General features: G+C 42.3%; 1 protein-coding gene across 5 annotated transcripts in view; it reads left to right on the top strand.

The window, feature by feature from the left end:
• The window catches only part of CPNE4 (copine 4), a 274129-nt gene extending 249591 nt beyond the window's left edge, over nt 1-24538 (top strand). For 4 of the 5 annotated variants that reach the window (XM_079947325.1, XM_079947327.1, XM_079947326.1 and 1 more), the window contains 6 exons: nt 4305-4438; nt 11139-11205; nt 13022-13073; nt 16038-16171; nt 19431-19667; nt 23943-24538. In XM_079947325.1, the coding sequence (XP_079803451.1) occupies nt 4305-4438; nt 11139-11205; nt 13022-13073; nt 16038-16171; nt 19431-19667; nt 23943-24074 (756 nt within the window). In that variant the 3' untranslated portion in view covers nt 24075-24538. The remainder of the gene's footprint in view (nt 1-4304; nt 4439-11138; nt 11206-13021; nt 13074-16037; nt 16172-19430; nt 19668-23942) is intronic. The other variant, XM_079947328.1, reaches the window with a different exon arrangement.
• Nucleotides 24539-24750: the final 212 nt, after the last annotated feature.

Raw genomic sequence — 24750 nt, 5'->3', positions numbered from 1 at the left:
TAGGCATAGGATTGCCCCATAAAACACTTTTGCCAAAATGAACTTAGTCATCCCAACTTTGGATGAACAGATGCAGAAGTCTTGTTGCTTAAAAATTATTAACATGATTCCAGTTGTTTTTAAAACGTGTGCATGCACACACAATTATTGCAAGATCCGTGGCAATATCCACAAAAGAAAATAGGCCCCATAATTTGATGGGAGCCTTAACCTCATTAAGGACCTCCTTTTTTTACTGACAGTTTTTCTCCGAGCACAGGTGCAGAGTTCTGGAGTTACTCCTAAGTCAGCCCACTCTCTTTTTGTTTTCAATTTAATTATGTTTCCATTGAGTTCAAGTTGGGTGCAGACAATGAGCTGCAGCTGTGATCTGAAAGGCTGTTTGATAGGGGAGGGAGCCAAGACGCTAAGCATGGGTTTGTGAACAAAAAGCCATGGTATGATGTACCTGCTAATTTGAAGAGCTAATGAGAGCTTTTGTGGCATCATGCTGCGTGCTCTGAAGATGCTCTGCACATCCTTTGTAAGCACATCATTTTTGGCTGGAAAGAACCTCTCTGATAAATAAAAGCAAATGTGTGGTCCTTTCAGGATCATTTTAAAAGACATCATGATCAAGCCATCCCTTTGAGGCCAGGATGCCTCTATGCAAAAATGTTAAACAAATGCTCTTTGAATCTGGATCTGTGCTGACCAGGGCAATTGGGTGGCATTGCATTAGACGCCAAAGAGAAATAATCTCATAGCTCACACAGCTGAAGTTTCCATGTAGCTCTTTTAAGTACAATGGAAATATGAGTGGGGAAATGGACCACCTAGCGTGATGTGCCCAGACTCGATAGCACTTTGTGGGTTGTGTCCACTGTTGGCTCTTCCTTACTTTAAAGTGGATCCACTCACAAATGTTGGGGTACCAGATTTTCACCTATACACCCCATCCGGCTCCCGGATTGGGAGACGCTCTACAGTAGAATGAGATATGACCTGGAGGGCTGCAGTAGGCAGGGGAGGAGCTGCAAAAAATTGACTTGACTCAGTTTGTGCAAGCAGAAGCCCTTTTTCACAAGGGAGGTTCATTTCATGTTTAATGGGGAGCGTAGCTAATTTGCACTTTCCGAAAAAAACATTCGAAGCAAAACAGACTCATTTTCCACCCATGAAAGGTATACAAAAATGCAAATACCCACGGTAAAGTGTGCCTGCAAATGCATATATTTACAACAGTAACATACAAAGATGCATTTTAGTAGGGGGAATTGCTTTGCAAAGCTGTTTCTATCAGGAAAAATCACATGCAAAAATGTGTAAGGAGAAATTCACACAAAAATGCTGATAAATTTTCACAAAGTCCCCTTTTTACTTTTTTTAGGAAAGCAAACTGATGTAGAGACATGGAGAACTGAACTTAAGACTGGGAAAATGAGAAACTGAGAGTTGACCTATGTGCCCATCTGCTGGGCACAGTGGAGTGGTGGCTGGATACTGATGAGTGGGCAGCAGAAGAAGCGGGGCTGGAGACTGACAGACTGACTGACTGGGAAGAAGGGATCAGTGATCTGGCAGGAGCCTGTAACTTCCAGAAGATGAGAGGCAGGAGAAGCTGCAGGATTGGAGAGATAAGAACAGGTGCAAGAGGAGGGAGATATAGGTCAGGCTGATATAAAGTCAAGGGCTTCCGCATCTCCTCCTCCTGCCCCCATGACAGGCATTTAGTGTTATGTTACGGTTTTGTGACTGGCACCTCCAGCACTCTCTCAAAATTCAAAGTGTACTACCTCCTGGCTGCAAAGGTGGGTGACCCCTGTTTTAAGGGGGATAGATAGATAGATAGATAGATAGATAGATAGATAGATATAGATGATAGATAGATGACCATACCTCCATATGCTACAATTTTCAGATAAGGCCTTGCTTATGACATCTTTGGAATGCGGGTGGCGCTGTGGGTTAAACCACAGAGCCTAGGACTTGCTGATCAGAAGGTCGGCGGTTTGAATCCCTGCGACAGGGTGAGCTCCCGTTGCTCAGTCCCTGCTCCTGCCAACCTAGCAATTCAAAAGCGCCTCAAAGTGCAAGTAGATAAATAGGTACCACTCTGGCAAGAAGGTAAACGGCGTTTCTGTGTGTTGCTCTGGTTCGCCAGAAGCGGCTTAGTCATGCTGGTCACATAACCCGGAAGCTGTATGCCGGCTCCCTCGGCCAATAAAGCAAGATGAGCGCCGCAACCCCAGAGTCGGTCACGACTGGACCTAATGGTCAGGGGTCCCTTTACCTATGACATCTTTGCCTTGTGAGACTTGGCTGACAACCACCAACTCTCTTTCCTTTATACTTTCCAGCTGGTATTTTTTTATCTTCAGGTGGAAACTTCTTCACTCTTTGTGTGACTAACCCCCCCCCCCCCTTTAAACTTCCATTACATTTTTATTATTTCAGTTCATACGATCATCCCGTTTGTCTTGCATGTTTGTCCTGGTTCACTGAGGAGACTCCACGATGACACAATCCCATTTTCAGTGATCTAGAAAAACATTAAGACATTTCCAAAAAGAGAAACCGTGGGCTCTATAAAAGGTTAAGTAAAACTTTATTTTTACTTTTTTTTTTTTACTGCCAGATGACTCAGAAACGAGGGCATGGTGTATCAAAATTTGTTCAAAGCTCAAATTTTAATTCTGCCTCCTGGCTCACCTTCAAGCTCTCTCCCATCTGGTAAAAGAAATGAGGAACGGTTAATTAGCTTATGAAATTATTTGGGTATGGAAAGTGAAATACCAATTATTAGTTTTATAGTAATCATAATAAAGTTTGAGCAGCGAGAATGAAATGAATGTAGGCATATGACACTGCCTGGAGTGTGTGTGTGTGTGTGTGTGTGTGTGGAGATATATGTATATATAGATAGACACACACACATAGACACACACACACACCCAATGTAGAACATTTTAATTTTGCAGCAATTTTATGTTAGACAGATGTGTGAACCTGAAAGCACCTGAGTGTGGGGGATTAAATTAAGCTCTGCATGCTTTGAGCTTATAATTAAACAAATGAACATTGTAATATAATTGGAAGAGACGGTGTGTTTCATTTGTTTTACATCGATAAGTTTTCTTGAAACAAATAATGTGATTTACTTTAAGCATGCTGAGATTTGCCGGCATTTGCAGTTTGCTTTGGAAATTAGTTGGAAAGATGAAGAAGCATTTTTAGCAGCACTAAAATTGTAGTGGGGGGGGGGTCGGAGGTGCCTTCCCCTCTGATCATTGATTATGAGCTCCCTTAGCTGCTGTTCTAGAAGGCTTCACCTGGAGTATGTGTGATTGATTTGTCCTCCTGCGTTTGCTCTGTTTAGATATCTCCATTGTGTATCTGTGTGCTTGCCAGTATGGTCTCCAGCTCTGCTTCAGTTTGTGTAATTGGACTGCCTATCCTGACCCACCCATGTTCAACTCTTGGCCTCATATCTTTCCTTAGCTACCCTTTGTGGAATGTTGGTGTGGGAGTGGGGTGAAATTGGGATGAGTGTCCTTGAACAGTGATGTTCCCAAAGCCCAACTAGACTAACCCCTACCCATCTACACCCTTGATCAGGCACAGGCAAACTCGGCCTGCCAGATGTTTTGGGACTACAGCTCCCATCATCCCTGACCGCTGGTCCTGTTAGCTAGGGATGATGGGAGTTGTAGTCCCAAAACATCTACTACACTGCATTCCTCAGGCAAACAAGCCAAGTAGTACCTTAGAGGGGAAAGGAAGTTGCCCCCTTACAATCTCAGTTCTCTGTTTACTCAGAGGAAAGTGATCTACCTGAGATAACTCCTCTGATAATGAATTGAACATGATGTCTATTCATGCTGAATGCAGTACGGTTCTTAAGATCTTCTTTCAATAGACCTTGGACCTTTTGGAAATCCTAAGTCATATTCTCTACTATATTTTGGCTGCTGTCAATTCTGGATCTGTATTGCTGTTTTGTTGCCATTTGCTGTTTTTATGTTTCATTGCGAATTTATTTCCTCCTGCCCACTCCTCCCCGCCCCCCAGTGCCTTGGGCACGTCTAGTGGAAAGACGGGCTACAAAAAAATATAGTAAAGATTAAAAAATGTTGCTTTTAAATGTTGCTGCTTTTTTGGTATGCTGTGTGAGTTTTATTGATGCTGGTTTTGCTTTTTGTGATTTGTAACCTGTCCCGGGACTACAGTCAGAGGCAGATTTAGGGGAGCGTGAAAAGGAAGATGGAAGCACACGGCAGAGAAGCTATACAGTATATCTTGTTTTCCCCTCCATTCTTTTCCAGGTAGCTATAGATTTTACAGCCTCAAACGGCGATCCCCGGAACAGCTGTTCACTCCACTATATCCACCCCTATCAGCCGAACGAGTACTTGAAGGCACTGGTAGCTGTTGGGGAAATCTGCCAAGACTATGACAGGTGAAAAGATAACCACATTTCTTTCAGAGTCGTTTCTACAGCAAAGCATTCAAATAATATGTCAAAGCTGGTGGTTAAGTGCTGGAACCTTTAGTGCAACCCTGAGTCTGCAGGGTGTTTATACAGCTTCCTGTTAATCATTCATTCATTTCCCTTCACATTCCGAAACACAAAAAGTCTGGTTCTTTTTTTAAAAGCAGATTTGTTGCAGTGTGGCGACAGCTCTTGAACCCACTTTAACTGCACAAACTCGATAAGTTATGGTATGTGCTTAAATCTCTCCGGCAAAGCAGTGACACTCTGAAGGCACCCTGAGAGTTTTATGTAAAACATATACAGTAGATTCCGAAAAATGTACAGAGAAATCCCACTGATCATTTGGCTCCTTTGTTGAGTATCAGAGCTTCTATTTGATTACCTCTTTGGTGTAAAAAGATGTTATTTTCCAAGTGGTCTTGAAACATGTAGAGGTGGCTTGTCGTTTACATGGCCGGCCCTCCATGATGCAGACTGAGGCAGCTGCCTTAGGCAGCAGAACCCAAGGGGTGCAACATGGGTGCCTCCGGCACTGCTGGAGAAGCAAAGAAAAGATGGCTTCCAGTATCTGGCAAAATCTCACGAGAACCCAGTGAAATCTCAGGAGAACTCACCAGAACTCGGGAGGTTCCTCCATGTCACCCCAGTAAGTGAGGCTTCGTGGGGGTGGCAAGGGGGGAGCAGAGTCGCAGGGAGGCACCTTCCCATTTCACCTCAGGCAACACAACAGGATCGGCCGCCCCTGGTCATATGTAATAATTATTATTATTATTATTATTATTATTATTATTATTATTATTATTTATTATTTATACCCCACCCATCTAGCTGAGTTTCCCCAGCCACTCTAGGCAGCTTCCAATCAAGTCTTTAAAACAATACAGCATTAAATATTAAAAACTTCCCTAAACAGGGCTGCCTTCAGATGTCTTTTAAAAAGAAGATAGCTGCTTATTTCCTTCACATCTGAAGGGAGGGTGTTCCACAGGGCGGACGCCACTACCGAGAAGGCCCTCTGTCTGGTTCCCTGTAACCTCACTTCTCGCAATGAGGGAACCGCCAGAAGGCCCTCGGTGCTGGATCTCAGTGTCCAGGCTGAACGATGGGGGTGGAGATGCTTCTTCAGCTATACAGGACTGAGGCCGTTTAGGGCTTTAAAGGTCAGCACCAACACTTTGAATTGTGCTCGGAAACGTACTGGGAGCCAATGCAGATCTCTCAGGATCAGTGTTATGTGGTCCCTGCGGCCGCTCCCAGTCACCAGTCTAGCTGCTGCATTCTGGATTAATTGCAGTTTCCGGGTCACCATCAAAGGTAGCCCCACGTAGAGTGCATTGTAGTAGTCCAAGCGGGAGATAACTAGAGCATGCACCACTCTGGCAAGAGAGTCCGCAGGCAGGTAGGGTCTCAGCCTGCATACCAGACAGAGCTGATAAACAGCTGCCCTGGACACAAAATTGACCTGTGCCTCCATGGACAGCTGTGAGTCCAGAATGACTCCCAGGCTGCGCACCTGGTCCTTCAGGGACACAGTTACCCCATTCAGGACCAGGGAGTCCCCCACACCCGCCCGCCCCCTGTCCCCCCAAAACAGTACTTCAGTCTTGTCAGGATTCAACCTCAATCTGTTAGCCGCCATCCATCCTCCAACCACCTCCAGGCACTCACACAGGACCTTGTGGTATGTGGTACCCAGAACCTATTTACCAGTCTGAAATGTCGGCTGTCAAGTTGACAGGGAGTGCCTTGTCAGGCTTGATGCTAATAATGCCTTCTAGATCATTCTCGAGGAGTTTACTGTTGTATTCCATGTATTACACGACAGGGTGCAGTAATTAGCCAGCTTCAAAGGATTGCTATTTGCATGGTAATGAAACCTTTTTTCAAAGGCAAGTGAAAGAGTCGAGTGGAACTCTGCTAGAGGAGCATAAATGGAACTTCTGCAAATTGGAATGAAATCCCCGGAGAACGACCGATTATATGAGTGCCAGCAAAGAGCAGGGATAAGAAATGATTACTATTGACTGCCTCCTTCCTCCATCCTTTCCCAACAGTCACATGGCATCAATTCTCCTTATAATCCCAGGAATTGCATTTCCAGTCAATAGGAAAGTTCTCGAGTTTAGAATGCATGAAACAAGCAACGCTTCTGACTGTGGGTGGGGAGCACAAAGAAGAAATGAAGTTTCCTGTGCCTTCGTGACTATGCATCTCCCCTGTGACCACTGCGCTTCCCTTCCTTTGAAGCTGGCTCGCAATTTAGTCTTTCCCATTGAGCTGCTACCAGCAAGCCCTTCAAATTGTAAACTAAGTTTCAGATAAGAAAAATAGTAGCAGTAACATTGATTTGTTATACAGTGGACCTCAGGTTAAGTACTTAATTCATTCCGGAGGTCCGTTCTTAACCTGAAACTGTTCTTAACCTGAAGCACCACTTTAGCTAATGGGGCCTTCTGCTGCCGCCGCACCACCAGAGCACAATTTCTGTTCTTATCCTGAAGCAAAGTTCTTAACCCGAGGTAATATTTCTGGGTTAGCGGAGTATGTAACCTGAAGCGTATGTAACCTGAGGTACCACTGTACAGTCAAACCACTGTTGTCGAACGTAATCCGTTCTGGAAGAGACCATTCAACTTCCAAAACATTCGACAACCTCCGTTTGGCTTCCGAAAATCATTTGAAAACTGGAGCAGTTATTTCCGGGTTTTCGGCATTTAGGAACCGAAAAATTCCGAAACTGAGGCATTCAGGAACCGAGGTTTCACTGTATCTACAAAGTGGGTGCAATGAAAGAATGGCACAACATCCTAGGTGGGTCTACTTAGCAGTAAGTTCCACTGAGTTCAATGAAACCTACTCCCAGGTATATAAATAGGACTGCAGGCTTAATCAGTGTTCCCAGCTTAGCAAATATGTGCATGAAGCTTTATGTTTAAATAACATTTAAATGAAAGTGCCATTTTAACACCTGGCCCTAAATATGATACACTATCAGCTTGAGTTTGGTTACAGCATCATGCTGTATGTCCTATTGCAACACATTATCCTAAGTAGCTATTTGTGTTTTAGCCTAGTCTATGGAAGGATGGATGGATGGATGGATGGATTCTGTTTCTACCCAGCTTTCCTCTCAAAGGAGCGCAGAGTGGCAAACAGACCTACAATTTAAAATGATGCAAAGCAGGAATATTCTAAAACAGTTAAAACATTCTAAAAAGAATTGCAGTTAAAAACACCTAAAAGCAGTTGCAGTTAAAACATCGTACAAACAGTATTAAAAACTTTGCATCCAGTTATATCGGGGTTGCTAGGAACAGTGTTCAGCTTCTTTGGGGAGAGCCAATGATCTACCAGATCACGTCCAGTGATCTACCGGTAGATCACGATCTACCTGTTGGATATGCCTGCTTAGGGAAGCTTTTAATGTTTAATAGGTTATTGTATTTTAATATTCTGTTGGAAACCCAACAGAAATGTTGGGTTTCTGTTGCAAACAGAAATGTTTTCAGATTTCTCCTGAAATTTAATAATGATGGTTACAGGTGAACCTCACTAGGGAGAGAATTCCACAAATGGGGGGCTACCACTTAAGAGATCCTCTCTCCTATTATCTTAGTTCAAGTATTAGTCTATAATTATTTATTTATTTATACATACATACATACATACATACATACATACCCCGTCCATCTGGTTGGGTTTCCAACAGAATATTAAAATACAATAACCTATTAAACATTAAAAGCTTCCCTAAGCAGGCATATCCAACAGGTAGATCGTGATCTACCGGTAGATCACTGGACGTGATCTGGTAGATCATTGGCTCTCCCCAAAGAAGCTGAACAACTGTGGCTCCCCTAAAAGAAGCTCAACATTTTACCTCCTTCCTCAACAACTTTGACCTGAACTTTGATCACTTCCAGTCTTCAACTCTGTGAATAGATCGGAGTGTCTTGGGAGCTGGCCACCCCTGGTCTAAAACAATTGGCTGCCCCATGATACCACAATAACAATTGTCTACCCCATTGGCTAGGCTGGGCAATATAACGAATACTGAGCTATATGGCCCAATGGCGGAGCAGTATAAGGCACCTCCCTGTCTTTGTTCCTCCCACAATTTATTCCTAAGCTTTGATGGTTGTCTTAAAAATAAATGCTTACTGCATCTTTGTGCTTAGCCTACACATCTGAGAACTCTTCGTGGAGTTGTGGGGAGCGGGCGTGAGTTTTGCCGGAGCAGCTTCTTTTAATGTTGATCAGTGAAATTTATGGGTTTAGTATTTAGATTTAGCTTGGCTGGTTAATTCACTCATAGATGCCTTTCAGAAGTTAGCTTCAGGGCAAGCGTATTCCCCGTGTTCATTAATTATTCCTCTTGTAGGTAGCGCACTTGCATTTTGCATCCCCTTGCACTTAAAAGCTCAATTATAGACACACATTTTTTCATAGTCAGCGGATTCCACTTCCCCAAGGCACCTCGGGAGTAATTTGTAGGGGTGGGGTGTGGAATGTAAAACTGGCAGTCATTAAAGTAGGTGCATATATTTTAATCTGTTTTTTAAACATTTATCATGTGATCTTGTAAAAACACACACACACACACACACACACACACACACACCGACTCTACTATCTTACTGTAGTTTTCCAAGGCCCACCAATGTATTTGGTTATGTAATAATGAACATAAGCCTTTGCACTTGAAATCTACTATGCATTTTAGAAGAAGCTTCTTGAAACGCAATGTTAGTATCCACACAAATATGCTGGAAGGTAAAACAGGAGTTAAGGGACCTTGTTTACCATTTGGGAGTTATAATTACTGGGGATGGGGGAAGTTGTCGTTCAGCAACATCTGGGGGGCCAAAGGTCCCCTACCCCTGAGTTAAAGGAAATTAGTAGGTAATAATAATAATAATACATTTTATTTATATCCCTCCCTTCCCAGCCAAAGCCGGGCTCAGGGCGGCTAACAACAATAAAATAGTACAACATCTAAAATCATTTCATTATAAAATTAATTCAAATCAAATTGATGGCAACCATTAGGCTAAAGTTCTGTGAAGATTGCCAAAGGAGGGAGTCAGGCTGTGCCCTGGCCAAAGGCCAGGTGGAACAGCTCTGTTTTGCAGGCCCTGCGGAAAGATGTCAAGTCCCGCAGGGCCCTAGTCTCTTGTGACAGAGCGTTCCACCAGATTGGAGCCACGGCCAAAAAAGCCCTGGCTCTAGTTGAGGTAATAGGATATAGAAGATGAGCAACTAGATTTAACAAAAGAGCAGGGCCATTTGTCTTCTTAAAATGCAAATTATTATGAAAATTATATGGTGGTGTAAAGGCTTCAGAGCCTTTACGCATATCAAAGGGTACCAGAAACTTCTGGATATGTAGTTTACTGCTCAACTAGTTTTTACTCAGAGTAGTACATGGCTAGGTTGGGGCCACTGATTTCAGCAGCTCTACTCTGAGTAAACCTTAGTTGAATACCACCTTTATTGTTTGTTTCAATCATAGGATTAGTGAAAACAAAATAAAAAATTCCTTCCAGTAGCACCTTAATTAGTGAGTAGAGTGAGATATTGTTTCCTGTGGTATTATCCAAGTGAATAGACCAAGGTTGCAGTAATGTCCACAGTTCCGCACACACAGATGTGCATGTAATTGTGGGCAGAACAGTATCCTGAACTATTCTAATTGATTCCTCTCGCCCTTTAGATAAAGAAAAGGAGGAGGGTGTTTCTAAATCCAATTCTGATTCCTCTTTGGTACACCAGAGTTTTCAGTCCTTTTAATCTTTGTTGTTGTTGTTCTGATTTCTTAGTCTCCTGAATATTTTTGCATATCAATTCCTGATTATTAAACAGGGCTTCCCTACTTCTACCAGCGTTTAATCAGCGTAGGCAATCAGCAGGCAATTAACATAAAATTAAAGTTGCATCACCTACTTTGCTTTTGACAACTAGCACCACCATGCTAACCCATATTTCTGAGACTGATTGCTAATATGGTACAGGACAAGGCAACAACGCACTGTGTTTGTTGTGATCCATGCAGAAAACACAATGAGGAGGAGCCACTGTATTCTATTGGGTGGGTAAGGGTAGCATGGTTTGCGGGTGGCACTGTGGGTTAAACCACAGAGCCTAGGACTTGCCGATCAGAAGGTCAGCGATTCAAATCCCCGTGATGGGGTGAGCTCCCGTTGCTCAGTCCCTGCTCCTGCCAACCTAGCAGTTTGAAAGCACGTCAACGTGCAAATAGATTAATAGGTACCACTCTGGTGGGAAAGTAAACAGCATTTCCGTGCGCTGCTCTGGTTCGCCAGAAGTGGCTTAGTCATGCTGGCCACATGACCCGGAAGCTGTATGCTGGCTCCCTCGGCCAATAAAGCGAGATGAGCGCCGCAACCCCAGAGTTGGTCACGACTGGACCTAATGGTCAGGGGTCCCTTTACCTTTAAGGGTAGCACTTACACACTAGAGTTGGCATCCATCTGTCTCAGGAGACAATGGAGAAGTGTGCCAGGATGATGAGCCTTTGACCTGAGGCAGCAGGCCTTTTCTAATGTTCTTATTTCAAGCCTTCATTTTGCACCGAGATATTCTTGTGAATAAATGAAAAGGGCTTAGTTTAACAGCGCACCTTTGTTCATCCTTTTGATTTCAGCGACAAAATGTTCCCAGTCTACGGTTTTGGAGCCAGGATACCTCCGGACTATAAAGTAGGTGTACAGGTGAATCTTCCTCATTCTCTTGGTGGGTAGATTGCTGGAGAAAAGACATACAAGTTGAGAAAGGATGTTGAAGGCTGTGGGGGAGATCGCCAAGCAGTTTTAGAGTTCCCCGAGATTCTTGGAGCTCTGAAGCTCTCTGTGCATGCTATATTGCTGTGTGCATAATTGCGAGTCCTAAACGTTCTGCCAATGAAGATAATTTGAAGGCCTCTGGCTCTCCACAGAATATTACCATATTGCAGAGTTTCCATGCCACTCAGTTCCCCCTCCTGTTGTGACAAATCTTATTTTTAGAAAATACATTTGGCATCGAGACTGGGTGTCAAATGCTTCAAAGGGGTAGGATTAATGTAATTGCTCAGAGGAATCTTCTTCTTTGCGGTGCGAATGCATTTGAACCGAAGCAATATGGTTTATGATTCAAGAATGGCGTCTGAGAACCAGCCCAAAGGTGGTCATTGTGTGAAAGGGTGGCGGGGGTATTGCATAAACTAGAACAATAGAAAATGAAGAAATATGCATATCCATTTTTAGTAGACAGCTGAAATTACTAGGCTAGAAAAGCTCTCTACTAGTGATTTGTGCTTATGGCAGTGTTCTTACTGGGGACATACAGTACATTAGCCCATTTTGGACATCAGGCCAAGCCATAGTTTAGCACAATGTCAATGAGCTGCAGTAAGGTTTGAGCTTGTGCACTCCAATTTATCCCTCCAGTGTGGTTGCAAGGGGGAAATCTTCAGCTTAGAATAACTGCTTGTCATGTTGGCCAAGTCTGATAAATTGTGGTTGATTAGAACATTGGAAATATGGATTGCGGGTTATGAGGCTGGTTTTTTAAAAACAAACAAACAAACCATGGTTACTATTAACCATTGGAAGACAAGCTAAGCTGCGGTTAAAATCAGAAGGGAACGTTTCTGACCTCCTCACTCCACATCAGAGGAGAAGAGGAGAGCACACACACCCAAGGCTTGCTGCTACTTCGTCTCATCATGCTAAACTACTTTAGTATGACACCTGCTTTAATGTGATGCCTGAACTGGACTGGGTGACTGGATATTCTATTTATAGCTGCCAATAATATTGTTTTGACTTACAACCTTAATGGAATAACACAGCGCAGGATGAATTATGCTCTTTGCGGCCCTTTCTAAACGTAATGGCAAAGTAATCCAACGTGCACATCCTATGCTCACTGACATGCTTTGTTTGCAATTACAGGGAAAATACATGGTTGTGCTTTTCCTAACATTACTTGAAGTGAATGAAGTATAAGACAAATAAGATGCTAGAAATTCAAACAGGCATAGATTTGCAAAATCGGGGGGGGGATGATATTTGAACGTTAAATTTGATTCATTTTTCTCTTGATACATTGTTGGGAAGATATACACTTGAAATAGTACGATTAAGTGCTTAGGAGTATGAGTGAAAATTATGCCCACAAGCATTTAAAGAAATGTTAAGCTTGGTCACATACACTTTTAAGCCAAAGTTTAATTACTTCCACATATGTTCACACACGCACAATGGAATTAGCTTGTCTGAAACTGGGAAAGTAATTAATTAATTTGGCTGTCTTTTCCAATCAAAGCACGTCATGCAGTCTAGATGTATGACACAAATTCCACAAGTATGAGGCAGTGTAATAATTAAATACACTCAAATGAAAAATAATAGGATCCTTTAACCAATTTTCAGTGACTGTCTATATAGTGACAGCCTGTGTGAATTCTCCATCTGCTGCAGGAAAAACCTGAGTCACTTTTCTGAACTAAAATGTTATTTAATTTTTTTGGGGGGTTACCCATAGGTCTCTCATGATTTTGCAATCAACTTTAATGAAGACAACCCAGAATGTGCAGGTAATCATTTTGTTACGGCAAAGGGACTGATGTGTCTGATGTAACATATATTTGGCTATAGACCGTGTCATTTTTGTGCCTGTTAATTGTTTGCATTATCTTCTGAGAAATAATAGGACATGCTGTGTGAGTCATGGAGACACAGTTATAGTTGTTAGATTCCTTCTAGTGAAAGAGTGGGAGGGGTTAAGGTTTTTTTTAAAAAAAAATACTAATAATTATATAAGTTGTCTGTCTTGTTCCTCTATTTGATCCTTTTACATGGTCTTGTACGTATTCTGGTACTTTATGCATTGTGACTTGCTGTTCTTTTTATTGATTATAGTTTAGTAATTATTTGTTGTAATTGCTAAGAGTGAATTTCTGTTTAATTATCATTTGCTGGTATTTCATTTTATCGTGTCCTATTATATTATACTGGATTATTGAATATTGCTTTATTTGGTATAAGTTGTTAATATTAAAGTTAGGTTTCTATTTTGCCCTTTTTTTTATGGGATCAGATTGTTCGATGGCGTGTGATATTTGTTGTATATTCTGATGTTTCTCCAGCTTGTAAACCGCCTGGTGTGTAGTAATATACAAAGGTGGTATACAAATTAAAAATGAAATGAAATGAAATGGAAATCCCCTCTTTCCACTATGATTTAATTTTCCTTTCGATCAGCTAGTGTGGGGAATGGCCATATGGCGAATGCACTCTCATTGGCCTTCCACAGGGTCCCTTCCACCTCAGTGAAATGATCCTGGAAAGAAACATTTAATTGGAGTCAGTATTATAGGCTGCAGTGTATGCTTGGGTGCAATGTATGGTGCCCCACAACAACGTCTCTGGTTTACAAATGTACCCACTGCTCCAAAAAAGTTGGGGAACCTCTGAACCAGTTAGCTAAGGGGAAATAGCTTGTTGTCTAAAACTCAATTTAAACAGATGAAATGAGGCAGTCCCACATGTAGAAAAGGCTGCAGATTGAAGGCCTGGCACCTTCAAGTATAGCTGGTGTCAGGCTTTGGGGAATCGGCTTGCTCCCCCTTGGCCGTAAATGAACAGATCAAACAAAAGGAAATTCTTACCAGTTAGTTTCTTTAATAAACACAGTGAGGGACAAAAGAAAGCCTCTACCCAATTAAGGGTCACTCCCCCCTCCATCCCTATTAATCTACGTCACTCCTACGTCTTGTAATCTGCGTTTGTAGTCTCTGTGCTTTCTATTCTAACACTTTCTGAGCTCTCCATAACTTTGCAGAAGGAGGAATCAATACTATCCAGAGACTGTGAATCTGTTAATTCTCTCCCTTCTAGTGTTTCTTCTGCTAGTTGTTCCCCATCCGGTATTTCCCAGCTTCTGCCTTCTGAACTGTTCCCCTCTGCAAACCACTGTTCCAAATCTATCCTGACCTCCTGCTCTTGGGAAGATTCAGGATCAGGATCAGGAGGAGGGGGTGGCTCCCACCATTCCTCCTCAGCATGGTCCCTGGCATCTGGAGAATAACCAGTGTCTGAAAACCCAGAGAGCCACTACTAAGGCAGTGTAGTCTTAGGGTGGGGGTCTGTAGTCCTCCAGATTCCCATCAATCCCAGCTAGCATGGCCAGTGGTCAGGGAAGATGGTAACTGGAGCCCCATGACATTTGGGGTACCCCAGGTCTCCCCTAGCCCTGGTGCGCAGCAGACAATACTGAACCAAATAGGCCAATGGTCTGACTTGATAAAAAACACGGGTGGCGTTTTAAATACGAGTCACCTTGCCATGCTAGCCAGGTTGGATATGAACATTTTAAATTAATTACGCAAAAGGTGGACAAATATTTTAATAGGATTCCAGATATGTTTTTTTCAGATATGCCCCGATATAACAAATATGGATCTTTAGAAAAGGCACAGTCTGTTGCACTCTGGTTCACTGCAAGTAAACATTTGACTATAAGCAGCAAGAGAGAATGTTATTATCATCTAATCATTCAAATCTACAGAGCTGAAGGTGTGGACATCCTCTGGTGCCCAGATCTTAAGACCTCTATGGTATAGAAAACTAATGCATCCTGCAAAGTGTTTTAATATCATCCAGGGTGGTTAATATCTGCAAAATGCACCATTTAAATGCTGCTGGCGAGGAGAAAAGCTGGCTCATGAATTATATATTACATAACATCTGAAAGAGGTCAGGTCAGCAGGGAAGAGAGAGAGGCTTTGAGCAAACCTTTCAGAGCCACAGCTGCGCAGAATAAATTGGCAGGATAGTGGAAGCGAAATGGCGTGAAACACTCAAAAGAAACTTTTTGCGAGGAGGAAGAAACAAGGGCTCTCTCTACGGAATCGTTGCCCCAAATATATTTTGCTCAATGGGAACTGGCGGAAATGACTGGCAGAATCCGAGACCAAGGAGAAGAGTTGGTGGAAGAAGATTGGAAGAAATTTAAAGTTTATTTACAGAAACATTGTAAAATTAAGGAATGTTAGAAGGATGTTGGAATGAAGTTATGTGGTTTTAGCAGAAATGATATAAAGGATTAAGTAAAAATGGATTGTTAATTGGTGAAAGAAGAGAATGTAAAATTACAGTATGTTAAGATAAATTATTAGGATAAAAACAAAGATGGAAAGGATTTGCTGAAATATCTAATTGAACTAGAATACAAAAAGGGAGGTGTGAGGAGGTCAAGGAAACAAGCAGATGAAAAATAAGTTATGGGAAGGTTTTTCTTTTTCTTAATTGTTGGCATTTTTCTGTGTTGTTTTTTTCTCTTTTTTTGTCTGTATGTATCTATTGTGATGTATTGTTTTGTTTTTTCTTGTTTAATTTAGTGCTTTCTTTTTGTAACCTTTAAAACTGGAATAAATATTATTATTTTATATATATATGTGTGTGTGTGTGTGTGTGTGTGTGTGTGTATGTATGTATATATATATCTCAATGATTGATCATGATGTTATCTGCTGTTCTTTCCCCCTCCTTAATGTCAGGGATCCAAGGAGTGGTCGAAGCGTATCAGAACTGCCTCCCTAAGCTTCAGCTCTATGGGCCTACAAACATTGCTCCCATCATTCAGAAGGTGGCTAAATCAGCCTCAGAAGAAACCAACAGTAAGGAGGCATCGGTGAGAATCATAGCAGACTGGAAAGCTAAACTAGACCTTGGGTGTCAACTGCATCCTCAATAATGCATAACAGATTAATTGCCCATGAACACACTCTGACAACCCGTGTGTACTTGCTATCCTAGGGATGGTAAAGGGATGAGTTTCCCCTACTTTTTCAATGCGGGTTTGGAGGGTTCATTTTAGTTGGGGCACTTGGTCTGGAACCAAGAAGTGATGGGGATGGGGGAAGAGGGAAGCCGTTTCCACTTAATTCGGTGAGCATGGAATAGTGTGCTCTTCTGTCTGTTAGTAACTTAACAATTAAACCCCTGTGTTGCAAACAATTATCAGTAATATCCAAGGCAACACGATGACCAAGTACAACAATGCAGTATCAATATAAACTCTTTATATAGTCTATACGGAACATTGAACAAAATGAGAAATCAAATAAACAGAAATCTTATAAATCTCTGAAAGTCACTAGATGTGCACTCTTGATGGATTGTCTTGAAAACATAGAAACCAAATAAACATAAGTCTTATAAGTCTCTGAAAGTCTTTGTAGACTATGCAAGTCTCTGAAAGAAGCAATGTGTCCGATTCTTATCTGATGAAAACAAGCCATAAAGCTTTGTTTTATGACATCCAGCACTGCCGAAGTGGTCCGCAAACAGACGTAGTGAAGTGATTCCGGATATACCCACTGTTTCGTAGAATTCTTCTTCAGCACAGCAGAAGGATACAGAAATGCTTCATAAACTGCAAATGAATTATTGAAACGATAAGGCCTCTCCTCCTGCAAGAGGGGAGGTGTTGTGGGCGGGAAACGATTCCCGCGTTACGCCCCCTGCCCCATTTGCATGGCTGGCGCATCACGCCCCCGGTTGAGCACCCAGCCAGGTGGCTTGGCAGGGGCGTGGTTTGCTGCACAAGAGGCAGCCGCGCCAGCCATTCTTCCCATTTGCTGACCTTTCCACCACGAGTCAGCAGTATTAGGGATTGGTTACAGCTGTGAGGGTATTGGGGGCGAGCCTCTTGGGCTCGGGTGGCGGTTAGGCATTGGAAAGTGTTGTTGGTGTGTGGAAGGGCAAGGTGTGGCCATCGCCTACCCCTTCAAATTTGGGTATTCCGTTAAAGGAATCCAGTGGTCGTGGATCCTGTCCGATGCCTGTGTGGCGGGGGGCCATGGCACGACCACCGGTGACATCAGGGGAGAGCTTATAGTTGTATTAGCATCAACAGGCTCCCCCTACTGGTGGTTAACCCCTCTTCAGACTCAACCCTCTCCGAGTGGGTGGAGTCAAATCTTCCGTGGTCCAATGCCTAAGCCAATACCTTCTCACTTGCTGTAATCAATAAAGTTGTGGCCTTTTCTTGCCCATTAACCTTATACACTGTGTCCACGTGTCTTTATTCCTCCAAGCGGGGATCGGGTCCTCGAACCACAACAGTTTCTTATCTGATGAAAACAGCTCGCATTGTTGTACTTGGTCATCGTGTTGCCTTGTGTATGTAAGGCAGAAACAGTGCCTTTTCATTATATGAGGCACAATAGTGTTAATAAATACACATGTATTTTCATAGAATCAGATAGCTGTGTTCATGCAACCTCTGTAGCCTATAATGCAGCTGTGTTCCAGTTCCATTCATTTGGTCTACAGAGCTCCAGCTAAAGGACGGACAACCTGTTTGTTCAGCATTCATCCCGATTTGCTTGCCCAAATATGTTGGAATATGTCTGTCCTTTTTACTGACCATTTGTTCTGATTTGTTTAAGAGACCATGCAACAACAATGAGCGTTTGTACTGCATTCATTCTGATTTTACTGGGGGCTGTTGACATATCTTACTGCCAAACTTTCCTTCATCCTACGCTTTCCAGGCCATTTCCAAAAAGCCCATAAAAAAACAACTAGGATAACATAGCAGCATAGCTGTCAACTTACAGATTTGAAAATAAGGGACCAGCAGCCTCAAAAATAAGGGATCAGCAGCCAAAATAAGGGATTTTCTGGGCACAGGTATGTTCAACTTCTGAGCCCCTCCCAGCCAAAGGCAGAAAGCCCAGCCGGCAGCCAAACAAAGCCTCAAGCGGTGGTTCCCATAGTGCAGCAACCCGGCAAAGGTTGCAAGGAAAACCACCGTCACCTCTCCACTGGGAAGCGCTGAGCAAAAGCGAGTCCCCAGGCAACGCGACCGATTTGATCGGCAGAAGGCATGCAAGCTCCACCCCCCCCAGTCGTTCTTAGACTCCTTATTGGGGGAACAACGCAGCCAAGCAACACAGTTGGAGCCTCCCTCCTCCCTGGCCGGCAGGGAGGGAGGGAGAGGAGCTGCTGCCTTTGAAACCCGGGAAATTTAAGGGACATCATCAATAAGGGACAGCAGCGGGACACGGCGCTGGGATAAGGGACTTTCCCGCCAAATAAGGGACAGTTGACAGCTATGCATAGCAGTTTAACATCCTCTTCAGTTGTACAATCCAACTTTTTGGTATGTGCTTCAGCCCCTTCCACAAAGGAGTGATAACCTGGAGGCCACAATCCCCACTGAAACCTTTTCCATTTACATCATTCCTTTTGCTTTCAGTGAAAGTTAGTTATGACTACCTTTAGATGGAACAGGGCTATGGCCTGTAATTTCTACCACCTTTACAATAGTTCATACTGTCTTGTTTAGCAACTAGATTGGTCATCCAGGTGACCATTCTAAAGTTACATAGAGGGAAAATCAGTCACAACTATTCATACCCCTGGCATTTTGCCTTGTTGCAAATCCCCCATTACTATTCAAATTCTATGCTGCATATGCTTCTGTACACAAAAAATTCTATGCTGCATATGCTTGTGTACATAAAAGGCATATTTAAATAAAAATAGCATACAGAATGCATTGCAGTAGGATAAATTGCTTGCAAAAACGTGTATCTTTGGCAAAACTGCAGATTAAAATGCTGGTGAATTTTCACAAGGACTTAAAGAAGAAAATCACAGACTGATAGGAAAACATGCAAAATTCAAATTAAAACTAGAAAGATAAGAAACAAAGAGAAACAGAAATTGAGAGATTCACCCATCCCCAGTAGGTGAGAAGCATTGTTTATGTAGTGTTTAACTTATTTTAAAAATTTGATCTCTTCCCCTACTTATTCATAGCATAATAAAAAAATACATAATTCCCAGGGAGAAGGGCCAGGGAATCTCTGCATCATTGATTTAAGAAGCCAGATGGAAATGGATTGGAATACTGACTTTCTTTTTCAACCCTTCTATAGCAATATTTCATCTTGCTGATTCTGACGGATGGCGTCATCACAGACATGGCCGATACACGCGAAGCCATTGTTCATGCCTCCCATCTCCCCATGTCGGTCATTATAGTTGGAGTAGGAAATGCTGATTTCAGTGACATGCAGATGCTGGATGGGGACGATGGGATCCTGAGATCGCCCAAGGGAGAGCCTGTTCTTCGCGACATTGTTCAGTTTGTGCCATTCAGAAACTTCAAACATGTAAGATTAATTTTCGCTGTGTTCTCTTTTGGAATGTGTTATTTCTTAGTCCAGGGACTGTAAAAATGATGAGCCTCAACCCCTGTTTTCACAACTAAGGATCAAACAGTGCAGGTTTTTAAAAATGCAAATTGTGTCAGTTGGTGGTGGGAAGACTGATAATTAATAGTATTAGAGCAGGTGTAGAGGGGGAATCTAACCCTTTCTTTCTCTGCTGCAGTCTTGAGGAAAAACCCTCTTCCTAAGCTAGTATTTGCCTGGGGCGAGGAGAGGAATCCTCCATTGGGAGGTATCCCCCGATGTTTTTTAGAGCACTGCCTGACCTGAAATTATATTATGAAGCCTCATGTATTTGTTGGATTTGGGAATGGATAAAATTAAAAAATACAGATTTATTAGATTTGGAAGGGCATGATTTTACAATCCTCCATTGGGAGGTATCCCCCCAATGTCTTTTAGAACATAAATCATATGGGTGTTTGTGAGCGGAGCCAGTAGTAAAATTTGGGGCAGAGAGTCTAATAATATGGGAACTAATTGCAAGGCTGTCTGCCCATCTTTGAGAGGCTAAGGAGTAAACCCTGCACAAATCCAGAGTGGAGTCCCTAAGACGGTTAGATGGCATCTTGTACACCTCCTTCCTGTAACTCCTGCAGCCAAACTGGAGCCAAATGTATTGCTCTGTTTTCCTTTGGACCACATCAGCGAGGCTGAGAGTGAGGTCTTATCATCTGGGCAGCCCAAGACCTCCATACACACTGCCCAGAGAGCTCACTTAGGTGCTGCCAACACAGCAAAAACAATGCAGGAGGCAGTAGCTGTGTGTTACCTGTCTCTGCAGCCACAGCAGGCGCTGTGATTCCCCAGCAGTTTGACTCCGCCCCTGGAGGTGCATTCCATTCTCTCTACTTGTGAAACTGTCACAAGCCCATAAAACAAGTGTATATCTTTCCAACTTTCTACCAACAGTGCAATCCTATGCATATCGAATTGGAACTAAGTAGACACCATCAAGATCAGTGGACTTAGGAATAAGTCCTACTTAACTCAGTGGTACTTACTTCTGTGTAGACAATGATTGTGTTGCTAGTGATGCAGGAAAATAGCCCTGCTGTACCAAACAGAAGTGCTCAGATATCCTGACTACGGCAGGTTTTGAGCTGGGAAAACCTGGTTTCCTTTCTGCCTTGGGTGTTTTTTAAAGGGACAGAACCTGGAGGATGCTCTGAGGTATCAAGCCAGTTCTAAGATTTAATAATTAACAGCCCCACTCACCATTGATTGCCGAGTTCTCTAGCCAAGTAATACTGTATATACAAAAAAGCATATACTAGGGTAAAGTGTACATGAAAACACGTATATAAGTGGAAATAACGTGGAAATATGCATAATATTGGTGAACATTGCTTGCAAAAAAAATGTGTGTATTGGACAAAATTGTATACAAAATATTTGTATTAAGAGAATTGTGCACTAAAATACTAATGAATTTTTATACAGACTTTTTTTTTAAAAAAAAAAAAAAAAGCTGATGTGGAAAGGCAGAGAACTAAACGTGTTATTAGAAACCAGTTCGCCCACACCTACATCTGCAGTAATTTTTTTGTCAAGTTTCAGTTTAAAGTTCGCATTTATTAGACAAATATATTAGACATTAACAACCTTACTAGGCCACCTATGAAACAACAGCTTTAACAAGCTATATATTGGAAATTCTCATATATTACTGTCCTGCTCCTGTCACTAATTACCAGATGCAGTTTTCCATGGTAAATAGAATTGAAATGAGACTGATTTATGAGTTGGTACTACTATATCTCCTTTCAGTTTATTGAAAATATGCTTCCGGGCAAAACCAGTTTCACCTTACTTGGACAGAGTTTGAATTATCCCCAGCTGAATGGCTGAAATTGCAGGTGCCAATCTGATTGGACTAAAACTGCAATATTCCTGCTAAGTGAATTACTTAAGTGTGGTGTGATCAAGTGATTTTAGGCTAAGCTGCGGTGATGTACGAAAACAGCGTCCTAATCGTAAGAGTGAACCTGCCTTCCTGACCCCTGGTGCCTTTCAGATATTGTTGCATTTCATTTCCCATCAGTCCCAGCCAACAGTCATGGATGATTGGAGTTTTATAGTCGAGCAGTATCTGAAGGCAAAGGGACGCGGGTGGTGCTGTGGGTTAAGCCACAGAGCCTAGGGCTTGCCGATCAGAAGGTCGGCGGTTCGAATCCCTGCGACGGGGTGAGCTCCCGTTGCTCGGTCCCTGCTCCTGCCAACCTAGCAATTCAAAAGCACGTCAACGTGCAAGTAGATAAATAGGTACTGCTCCGGCGGGAAGGCAAACGGCGTTTCCGTGCGCTGCTCTGGTTCGCCAGAAGCGGCTTAGTCATGCTGGCCACATGACCCGGAAGCTGTACGCCGGCTCCCTCGGCCAATAAAGCAAGATGAGCGCCGCAACCCCAGAGTCGGCCACGACTAGACCTAATGCTCAGGGGTCCCTTTACCTTTACCTTTTTAGTATCTGAAGGCAGGAGAGCCATTCAGTGGTTTTAGAACTCTGCTTGTGAAGTGGACAGCTAAGATTCTCCACCTCAGCATCTGTGCACTGAAATTAGCTGCTCCAAATAGGTCAAGGATGGCCATTACAGTGAGCTTTTAATCTAGTAGAGCAAGACAGATGCTTGGAAGCTCCTTCAAGGCTCCCATCATCCTACAGAACTGCACAGGAGCGAGACAGTGAGCGAGTGAGAGGAGTCGTGCCCCTCATTAAGCTCCAGCTTGAGAAGATAAATGCCATTATCATCTTGCTAGGTTGTAGCTGGGGATTCAGCCGTAGAAAAGGTATTGCCAGATAGCGCTGCCTCGGCAGACAGGGTCCTGTCACGCAGCTCTGAAGTTTGCCATGTTGGCATTGAGCAACTCTCATCCCAGAAAGAAAGTAACCGTTGTCGCCATGAAAAATTCACCTTTTAAAGACTGCTAGATTTCTAGGCTATACTGTTAATCCCATCGAATCAAAAGGAGGTTCAAGCAGAATTTACTTCTGCATTTCTTTCGAACCGAAGTGTGCGTTTGCATATGTATGAATGAAATAAAAACGCAGATCTAACGTTCATTGTGCACAGTTGTTTCATTTTGTATTGTATTTTCAACTCGAATACTTTAAAAATAAGTAAATAGAGGGGCGGTAACCTTATACCCACTCACCTGGGAGTATGTTCCAATGAACTCAGTTGAGGTTTACTTCTGAGTAGGCCCACCTAGGCTTGTACACGTGTTAATCTTGTTTATTCAGCATACTATGAATTTTAGGTGTGTTTTCCATCATATGTGTTTATACTATTAGCAGGACTTCCAGAGTTTATGCAAAAATCCAGGATTTACCGTAGATTCCGGCGTATTAGGCAACTGGGCGTATTTGACGACCCCCCAAATTGACAGTAAACTAAAAGGCAAACATTTTTTAATATTAAAAAAAGCTTACTGTGACAATGCAAACTTAATGACTCAAAATTTGGATAATGCATAAAAATTGTTACAAAAACCAAAGCAGCAATTAAGGTGAACTTAAAGCATAAATACTGAACATTCCACAGGGATGTAGACTTCTAGAACAATAAACCACAACAAATACATTAAACCAAATGCTATATATTTCAGAAATGTTACCAAATGCGTGCATATAGGTAACAGAACGATAACAGATAAGAGTAGACTACAGGAAGTATTTGATGTTTCTCCTGCTAGCAGAAATGCCGTTCCTTTTGCACGTTAATCAAAAATATAAGCAGGTGGAGTGTACTGCAAAATAGAAGCATGGTGAAAAATCATTTAATGCTCAAAGGACCCAAAGACTTCAATAGAACTATAAGGCCTTTGCGTGCCATAGTGATGATTGGGGCAATAATACCCAAAGTTCCTCAGTCTCCACAAACAGCTGACCAGATGGATGCCAAATGACTTGAGTGCTTTACCCTATCTTAGTGTGATTACACAAAGCAAATGACAGCATAGCTTTACCATAGCCTTGATGTCATTGTAGAAAAGTTAGCCCCATATGCATAGAGGGGAAAACTGGGCAGCCTTGTCAAAGCCTTGTATTTGCAGCATTAATCATATGCTCACAGGTGTTTGGCTAGACTGAGGTGGAATAACCTGCATCTTAAAGGCCAGCATAGTTGTGCTGATCACAACCCTGTTGGTCATGGGGTGGAACGGCACGTTTTAGGTAGAAGTGTGTTAACAACTGTTATTTTCTGCCATTTCCTGCAGGCATCTCCAGCTGCGTTAGCAAAAAGTGTTTTGGCTGAAGTTCCAAACCAAGTGGTGGACTATTACAATGGGAAAGCGATTAAACCAAAATGTATGTCAGAGTATGAGTCTTCCAGGACAGTAGCTCCATGACCTTCCCTGGACACTTTTACAGAGTTCAGATATGCTACTACTTACAGTTACTGTACTTAAATGAAAATAGCACGTTTTGGTGATTTTTAACTCAAATAATTTTTTTTGCATGTGTAGCCTAAAGGCTTGCCGGTAAAGGTTAAAGCAACTGTATTGTTGAAGACTTTTTATGAAAACAAAAACAAAAACAAAATTATAACTCTTTACATTACAGCATGTCGCCTTGAAATGAAAAAAAAAAGTTATCTGTATCTGTTTTTTATACAGGTTTGTTGAAATTTTGCTAAATTTCTTATTATCTTTACACTGTGTAAAGCATTTTGAAACATTTATTGGAAGTTGATAGCCAAAACGTCTTTGGGTTTATCTGCTATGATATGAAAAGGTTTTGGGTTTTTTTTCAAAATGGCAGATGCATGGACTGTATTTTGCATGTTCCAAAATAAAAACAACACAGTTTTGCAGTTGTTGTGTTTATTTATTTCTTGCCACAAAGCTGCCTGCTGAAAAATTCTCATTGACTCTTCCATTCTTCAAATAATAACAATAAATTTTAAAAAATCACACCAGAACATTCTAGCAGATTTACTTCCAAGCATGAGTCTAAGATGTCTGTAACAAACATGACAACAGCTTGTAAAAGATGTGCTCAAAAATAGCCAATATTATGAAAGTT

This window comes from Podarcis cretensis (assembly GCF_951804945.1).
Source record: "Podarcis cretensis genome assembly, chromosome: 12".
Lineage (NCBI taxonomy): Eukaryota > Metazoa > Chordata > Lepidosauria > Squamata > Lacertidae > Podarcis > Podarcis cretensis.
This window is presented reverse-complemented; position numbering and strand designations above follow the sequence as displayed.